Source organism: Danio aesculapii, chromosome 12 (genome assembly GCF_903798145.1).
Source record: "Danio aesculapii chromosome 12, fDanAes4.1, whole genome shotgun sequence".
Classification (NCBI taxonomy): Eukaryota; Metazoa; Chordata; class Actinopteri; order Cypriniformes; family Danionidae; genus Danio; species Danio aesculapii.
Window position 1 is genome coordinate 39,820,630 of NC_079446.1, and position 9,068 is coordinate 39,829,697.

At 35.0% G+C, this 9,068-nt stretch overlaps 1 protein-coding gene and 1 long non-coding RNA gene across 2 annotated transcripts; both read left to right on the forward strand.

The window, feature by feature from the left end:
* Positions 1 to 567: 567 nt before the first annotated feature.
* On the forward strand, positions 568 to 3,128 carry LOC130238110 (uncharacterized). The gene is made up of 5 exons (XM_056469017.1): positions 568 to 656; positions 973 to 1,184; positions 1,280 to 2,356; positions 2,442 to 2,610; positions 2,691 to 3,128. Exons 1-5 carry the CDS (start codon positions 568 to 570, stop codon positions 2,824 to 2,826), a joined length of 1,683 nt encoding a protein of 560 aa, XP_056324992.1. The 3' UTR covers positions 2,827 to 3,128.
* A 771-nt stretch (positions 3,129 to 3,899) lies between these two features.
* On the forward strand, positions 3,900 to 7,117 carry LOC130238345 (uncharacterized). The gene is made up of 4 exons (XR_008838629.1): positions 3,900 to 3,990; positions 4,066 to 4,125; positions 4,765 to 4,875; positions 6,841 to 7,117. It is a non-coding gene; the product is annotated as an uncharacterized LOC130238345 (long non-coding RNA).
* Positions 7,118 to 9,068: the final 1,951 nt, after the last annotated feature.

A 9,068-nucleotide genomic window follows, 5' to 3' on the forward strand; every position in this document is an offset into this window, starting at 1 on the left:
CAGATGCTGCTGCTAAGCCATGTGAGGTCAACCCTCAAGCAGGTAAGCTCACTGGAAATGCAATACAGAACTGGAATTTTTTAAGACTGATGCCTCTCATAATTGGTGATCAAGTGAAAGATGCAGCAGATGATGTGTGGCAGCTGACTCTGCAGCTGAAAGACATTGTGGACATGGTATGTGCTCAGAAAATCTCTGTTCCTCAAATTGCATATCTTGAAGTCCTTATTGAAGAGTATTTAGAATCCAGAACATCTATATTCCCCGAAACTAAGCTGAGACCTAAGCATCATTACTTACGCCATTATCCAGCACTGACTCTGAAATTTGGCCCCTTGATTAGATTGTGGACAATGCGTTTCGAAAGCAAGCATAGCTATTTCAAAAGATGTGCAAGAAATTTGAGGAATTTCAAAAACCTTGGTCTCACTTTGTCTAACAGACATCAGATGTTGCAGGCTTATTTATCAGCAGGCTCCAATAGACAGGCTGTTTTGCAAATTAAAGGTGGTTCTCCATTCTACTCAACACTGTACAGTAAAGGCATTCAGGATGCAGTCAGACAATATGGTTTTCACTGATACCAACACAGCTGTCACAGTAGAAATGGTTTATAAAGGAACAGCCTACAAGAAAGGACAGTTCCTTGTCACAGGGTATACTGACTTGGTGGAATTTGGTGAACTTGTGCTCATTTTGGTAAAAAACAACACCGTTTATCTTTTGGTGTCAATGTACACAGCAGAATTCCTTCCTCAGTACCATGTGTACTCAGTGAGGAAAGACAATGAAATGATCCAGTGTTTTAACATCTGTGACATGATTGATTTCTATCCATTGGCTGCTTACATGAAAGATGGACAACGACTGGTTCCATTGAAACACAGTGTTTTGTCACACTAATTATGTCTTGTGCTGTCAAAATTGAAAGTTTTTTTTTTTTCTTTTTGTCTTTTACATTTTTTTACTCAGAATGGATGACGTAGAGCCAAGCAACATAAGCAGTGCCATTACTAATGTGTTACCAGACCTACCAACCTCAAATCTAAATATTGTATTGGAGACATTACAATCTTTAGGTGTGGGAGCCACTGAAGATTTACAGTATATTAAGGAAGCTGATCTGCTCACAGTACTGAGACCAGTTCAAGCTAGAAAACTGTTGGCTGCATGGAAACAATCCAGTAAGTACATTATGCAGAAAGTTACATTTACTTGTAAGTTAAGATAAAAAAAACAAATTCCATTCTGTACATTTAAATTTCAATTTATTTTACAGCAGAGACAACTGAATTCCATAGTCAGTCAACATTGACCTCTCCAGTGTCCTCAGCGTGCTCCTCAGTCTCACTGTCTTCCTCACCCTCACCCTCACCATCACCCAGACACATGATTGCTACTGCAGATTGGGTCGACAGCTTCCAGATTCCATGGGAGAAGCTCCCAGAAGCCTTAATGCAGAGTTTGGAGAGAGGGAAAAGGCCAAGCTCAAAGTTACGCAGAGAACTGATCCGAATTGTAGTTGCTGAAATGATGCATGCCTCTTCTTCTCCTGGTAAACAATCCTCCACAGAGGTTGCGAAGAAAATGGTAGCAAAGTATCCACTGTCACTGCAAGATGTTATAGAAGGTGATGTGGTAGGAACAGGATATCACTCACTCGTCAAGCAGCTGCAAGCACGAATTGAAAATGTAAAGCGGTCTTCAGTACCAAGAATATTGAAGCGCAGACGGGGGTCAGATGAATTTGACACAGATGAAATCACAGCTGAACAGAGGGCAGCTGTTCAGGACACATATGGCTGCATAAAGTGGGAAATGAAGTTTATGCCAGTGAGTGAGACACTGGAAAGCCAAGAAGAGAAAAAAGAGAAAATGAAAGTGATATTTGAACAGGCAACCTTCAACACAGAGGAGGTAAAACATCTCATGAAGTGCACATACTTCTCCCAGCGTAAATCAGTGAACAGTGGAACCGATCTGCAATTCCTCATGCAAGAGTGGCCTTTCTTATTCAAGGAAGTTGGCATGGCAGTTCACTTTCATGAATTAACTGGTGTTTCCCTGAAAGAGACTTTCCTCAGTAATGTTGAAAAAAAAGGAAAACGTGTTTTAGATTTCATGAGAAGTGTTTGTACAGAAAAAAGCAAACATGTTTTGCAAGCGGCCACAAAGCTGAAAATTCTGAGAGGACAGCTGGAGGGCTGCTCAGAAGATGTAAAAGATCTGGTGCTCCTCATCCTCTCCTACTTTAATGAAAAAGAGGAGGACTTGTTCTTCTATGTGGAAGAAACTTGTATGGCAAAAGAAGTACAAGTGGAAGGCTTACCTGTGACTCCATGCATCATTGTATGCGGTAAGTTGATCTGTTTTTTTGAAGGAGTCAGAGCTCATGTGTAATACATGTGTAATAGTTATTTTCTAACTATGTTTTCTTGCAGGAACATCATGTTATGCTGCAAAGCATTTCATGCTGAGTGTTGACCAGAAAATTGTCAACGAATACATCTCCACCTTCATCTCGGCTGTTTGCATGATGTTTGCAACCTACTACTGCCTCAACATTCACTATCCTGTGGGTCTGGGCTCCACACTTGAGTTTATTCAGAGGTAAATAATTTTATTTATTTATTTATTTTAACCAAATCACTTAATCTAGTGGTTAATTTTGAATTCTTGCATTCAAAAAGGTGTTTCTTCAACATCAATCCTGAGAAGGGCACAAAAGTGGAAACTAAGAAAAACAAGAAACAGCTAACAGTGAATCCAAGAGTCCTCACACTCATTGCAGATCTCTCAGATCATGAGTGGAGAGAGGCATGTTAAATATGGACTTTCAGTTCACATCATTTGAAGTGTTAACACAACACGTATACACCACTAATTGAGTTTTCAGTTTACCTTATCTGTTAACCACCAACAAAGAAAGTACGCTTTTAGTATTTGGGTTAATGATAATGTTTTATTGAGCATTGTTTTTGTTTAATTGGTAAACTGGCTTATTCCAGATTTTGTTAAAAGTACAATGTAACAGACATTTTTGTTAAAGGCTGCATTTGTTCCATTTTTTTTCTAGTTTTCATTGAGGGAAAGAGCAAATTTATATACTAAATTTATTTTTCTAAAGATGTTACAAAACAAATTCATTATACTCCCTGCACATAGTGTTATATGCTTATGATTTTGGCATTTATAATTATTATTAATTTATTTTTTTTGTTTCAAAATATTCTGGTACTAGCAAGGAGTTCAGAGTGTTTGGCTGATTACATGCAGAGTTTAATAAACCTTTTGGAAAATGCTTTCCAGACACCTTTTTTTCAGTGATTATTGTGACACTTCAGATTAAGTTAATGACTGGTGGGATTGCTAAAATCTAAGAATCTACGTAAAAGTAAGTAAACTAAACACTTGAGAATATTTATGTAATTATTTTTACACAAAACAGCATGTGTAAACACATTCTATAAGCTAAATATTGCATATTGTGTAAAATTAAAGCTTTATCTTCTAACACATTTCAGGCACTGCATTCAACCTTCACTAGATGATGACTTCAAGGAAACACATTTCTGGACAAAAAGTGTTAATTAATACTTTTTTTTTAATAATGTTTATTTTTTTTAAAAATTTCACTTTTAATGAGACATTTTTGTTGTATCCACTTTATTGAACAGCAACACTAAAGTTCATCAGGAAACAATGGAAAGAGATCAGGATTGCAACTTTGGTTGCTGCAATAACAGTATGTGTTGTGTTGAACTTGTTGAGCGGCTTGTGAAGCACAGCTGTTGTTTTTCCCTAAATGTAGCCATTTATTAGTACATGTAGTGTGCATACTGCTTTTAAAAGAGTGAAAGATATGCTTGAAACATTTTTGTCTTATTTAGGACAATATATTTTCTTATGTCTGCCAGAGTTTGAACACAAGGACTCTCTTTTCCTGACAAGTCTCTATTTGGATAAGAGACCTTTCAAGTATAAATTTGGGTAAGTTTTGTTGATTATTAAACATCAATTTAAAAGTACTAATAACCTATTTAACTCTTGCTTTACCTTACACAGATGGGCAATTCGGTGCTTCCAACTTTGCAGAAACGGGGTGTGGCCAGGCTCTAAGCTTCAGTGAGTACATATAAATTATAAGCTTTTAAATTAACTGCCATGCATCAATTTGTCAGATCATACATGCTACTGTTTGGTCAGTTGCTCAACTAACCTTACTCTGTTGGTATCACAAAATTGTAGAACTAAAATTACCTTTCATTAAAAGAGTATTTTATTACAACCCAAACGTGTTTCCAATCTTTCCTTGTATAGCAGTGGATTGTCCTAATTTACAATCTCAAGACAGATTTTTATGCTTGATCTCAACTGAAGTGTAATTTTATTTTAGTTTATATTTAACTTAATTTTATGCTAGCTTTTAAAAAATAATAAAAAATTATATTGCTAAAGTTGTCTTGCACATTTACAGAACAATATTACCACACATTCATCACATTGTCATCTTAGTAAAGTTTGTTTGTGTTTAAAAAAAAAAAGAGTAAAGAAAATCTCAGCTAAATTGTATTATATTTATGTACATTGTTTACATTATTATTATTATTCTTTTGAGTTGGAAATAACACAAACTGCTCAATATTTCGAAACTGCAGCAATATTTACTGTAGCTATTGTGTAAATGCTAAAATTAGTTATATTTATTTAATAACTATTAATGTTAGAATTGTTCCTTTTTTGTTTCTTTTCCCCTGTTCACAGAGAGGACCTTCTAAAAGTTCCGGTTTTCTGAACATTGTATCCTGTGTGTAAGAGACCTCTCTTCAGTCAAGTCTGGACCCAGTCAGACGCCAGTCTTAAGGATAATTGATGGTAAGCAGTGTTATAGTATGGTGTAACAAATGCTAGGTAGACTCAAGCAGTCGTGGGTGATAAAAATTGTTATTTCATCATTTCATTTTTGTAATTAAAAAAAAGATACACAGTATAAATACACAAATTAAATAAATGGTGCATTTATGTTTTAGCTACAGTAGGTGTATTTATATAGAGGAGCAGGAGTGCTGGTCAGAAATAAAATGAAGAAGCAAATTATCAATTTAATAATTGAAGCATAAAAATTTATATAAATTACCATTTAAATGGACAAATAAATAGACAATTGTAAAACTATTTATTTAATTCATGTTTTAAAATGTGAATTAATCAAAGCGTAAAAAGTATATTTATTCATTCATTTTCTTTTTAACTTAGTCCCTATATTAATCCCTTTATTGTGGGTCGCCACAGCGGAATGAACCGCCAACTTATCCAGCATATGTTTTACGCAGCGGATGCCCTTCCAGCTGCAACCCGTCACTGGGAAACACCCATACACACTCATACACTACGGACAATTTAGCTTACCCAATTCACCTATACCGCATGTGTTTGGACTGTGGGGGAAACCGGAGCACCCGGAGGAAACCCACGCGAACGTAGGGAGAACATGCAAACTCCACACAGAAATGCCAACTGACCCAGCCGGGACTCAAACCAGCGACTTTCTTGCAGTGAGGCGATCGTGCTACCCACTGCGCTACCATGTCGCCCTAAAAAGTATATTAACAAATACTTTTACTTTGCCACATGATTTCCTCCAGTTAATCGATTTTTTTGTCTATTAACATCATTTTACAACTTTAGATTATAGTGTTTACCATCAAATTTTATATCAATAAACAACAATAGTTGACAACAGAACAGCATTAACAATACCTGCAACACTGATTATAATAATATATTAGCATAATGCATTAAAGGAATGGTTCATCTAAAAAAGAAAATTCTGTTATTATGTTCATGTAGTTCTAAAAACGAAAGACCTTTGTTCATCTTTTAAACACACAAAAATATATTTTATATTTAGTCCAAGAACTTTCTTATCCTCCCTTAATAAGTACATGTAATCAGTAGTTAAATAAAAATGTTATGATGATGTAACTGGTGTTATGATATACACTGGGTAATGCTCCCAGTGTACCATGTTATACATCAGAAGTGTTGTTGAAAATGTTTCCCAAAAGTATTATCATTGCTTCACACAAGGAGCATTGCTATCTGTGGGAGGATCAGAAAGAGCTCTTAGATTAAATAAAAATAATAATAATTTGTGTTCTAAAGATGGACAGAAGTCTTAAGGTTTTAGAACAACATGAAGGTGAGTAATTAATGACAAAATTTTCATTGTTTGTTCAACTGTCCCTTTAATTATGACCACACACTAAAAATAATGGTTTGGAATAAAAGATAAAGTAAAAGACTCTTTATAGCAGACAATGATGTTTGTATACTCTTTTGAAAAATGTACTGTCAACACAGATCTTTAATTGCAGTTTAAAGCAAAAATGGCACACAATGTAAATATTTTATCAACTTTATATTTAAACTAGTTTTCTACAAATATATATTTTAAAAACAATTATTTTATTATAGTTATAGCAATTACTCAACCTAGAAAACTTTAGTGTATTTTTTTGTAAGAATGACTAGGATTGTATCTGATGACTCCTATCTGATGATTGAGTACAAATTGTGTGAATTGTTGAATTTAGGCTCCAAGCTGACAGAGTGAAGCAAATACTTATGATAGCTCAGTGCTGAGATGTGTCTATTTCAATCTTTTGCCCTAATATTGATTATTAATTATTGTATTTATTATTAAAGTGGCCTACAAAATTCTATGGTGTTGCTTGTGTGCAGTTCATTGGTAATCAATTAAAGAAAAGAAGACTGAGTTTATTTCAGTTCAAGCATATTTCTCTTGAACTAACTTGTCTTTGTGTCTGTTTTCTGCAGAGAGATCATGCCAGTCCATATTGAAATAGTGACTACATGCAAGACTTCAAGCAGTACTACATTTCAAGTTTGGAACATACACAGTCCTGTGTCTTCCGTCAAGTGTGGGCTCAATACTATTGTTCAACCAGAGCAAGCAGCCCTGATGGATGTACAGTATATGTCTTCATTGATTATCCTTACTTTTATATATGGACACATTTTATTTCCAACATCAACACGCCTTTGTGAGTACACTGGTCAAGTTATTGGATCAGCTCAAACTGTTTTAACACAGTCCCTGTATGTAGTTTCATTAAAATCTAACAATTATAGTTTGTGCCTTCAGTTGCTATAGACTGTATTTACTAGTTCATTTTGCAATTTCAAAAACCTGATTGATTGTTGTAAAATCTGTGGCAAACAACTGTAATGTCTTTTGTGTTTTACCGTGTTTTTTACGGTAAAGTTCTGGCAACCACAGCTGCCGGTAATTTTCTGTAAAACTGAACTTTACAATAAAATACTATTATATTTAATACAGTTGTTTTATGTTTATTACGGAAATAGAATGTAGTTAGTTTTACAGTATATTTATTATACACAGTAGTTTACTGTAAAGGAATTTACACTTACGACTGCTATTTTTAAAGTAATTTACTGTAAACATGTTTACAATACATTTGTTTTATTTAACAGAAATTTACTGTAAACATACAGCAGTTTTCAACTGTAAAATTTACAGATCATCAAAAAGTATTCTGTAAAGCATTGCACGTTGCAACCTTATATTTTACGGTGAACTTCTGGCAACCACAGCTGCCGGTATTTTACCGTATATTTCACCCGTTATTTTTTACAGTGTGTCCAAGCTGTCAAACCGTTTTAGCAACGGTTATACTGGGAACTTTGTAAATTAATTTAAAAAAAAATCCATATGAAACATGATGGTGGCGCGGTGGCGCAGTGGGTAGTGCTGTTGCCTCACAGCAAGAAGGTCACTTGTTTGAGCCTCGGCTGGGTCTGTTGGCATTTGTGTGTGGAGTTTGCATATTCTCCCCATGTTCGCGTGGGTTTCCTCCGGGTGCTCCAGTTTCCCCCACAAGTCCAAATACATGCGCTACAGGTGAATTGGGAAAGCTAAATTGGTATGTGTATGTTTGTGAATGGGAGTGTATGGCTGTTTTCCAGTGATGGGTTGCAGCTGGAAGGCCATCCGCTGTGTAAAACATATGCTGGATAAGTTGGCGGTTCATTCCACTGTGGCGACCCCAAATTAATGAAAGGATTAAGCCAAAAAGAAAATGAATGAATGAAACGTGATTGTTTTTACAATTTGCTTTTTAGCAATTATACATAATATACATTGAAACAAACTGTCAATTAAAGAAAAGTGCATCCATATGAAACATGATTTTTTTTTTGTAACATTGTAAAAATCTTAGTTTTCACTTTTTAACAATTTAATACTTTTATGCTGAATAAAAAATATATATATTTTTACACCGCATCCCTTGCTGGAGATGCCAGAACAAAACAGTAGCATATGGCCTTTGATAATGAGCATTAATACTGAAACCAGAGCTATTGAAGCAGCATGGTTTTAGTTTCTAGTGCATACATGTTCTCCCAGTCTCATTACTGCACTTTCCATTGGTTTTCTAATAACAGACCCTATATTTGTGTTAAAGAAAAAACCATGGTGATACAGTATGTTCGGGGGCGAGACCTCTTTTGACCAGTTTTTCCTTTTGTTCTGGGCAAAAAAAAAAATAATGAGTTTCCTTACTTGTCTTGAATCGTAATCTCAGTGTAATTACTCTAAAAAGAACCTGCTGTTCCTCGTAATGTATAAAAGCTCTAGCAAAAGGCTTTCAATTTTTTGTTAACATGTAACTATAGCAGCTTGTGCTCAGCTTGAATTTGGACTACAAAGAGATGGTTCTATGAAATGAACTTGTTCAGAAAAAAAGGTACTTGTATTACTACATGAGGGCAGTAAGGCGTGTATATGGAAGTACATTGGGTTAAATGCTATGTTTTTTGTATTCAGTAAGCAAGCTTGGATATTTCCGGTGAATTTCAGTTGTCCAGATGTCGTTATATATCAACATTGTAAATGATGCATGCTCCAAACAAGTTCTTAAAGGGGTTGACAACAAGTCTCAGGTTGTATTTTTAAAGGAACATAGGCTAATTTTACAAATTCCCAAGAGTTAAACCGATGACTTTTACCATTTTTTTTTATC

Excerpts from the sequence above, each read along its gene's own strand:
- LOC130238110 (XM_056469017.1), top strand. The coding sequence starts at position 568 with ATGGTTTTCACTGATACCAACACAGCTGTCACAGTAGAAATGGTTTAT. Across the intron at positions 2,357-2,441 it reads TCCATGCATCATTGTATGCG|GAACATCATGTTATGCTGCA; the intron begins GTAAGTTGATCT and ends GTTTTCTTGCAG. Across the intron at positions 2,611-2,690 it reads ACACTTGAGTTTATTCAGAG|GTGTTTCTTCAACATCAATC; the intron begins GTAAATAATTTT and ends GCATTCAAAAAG.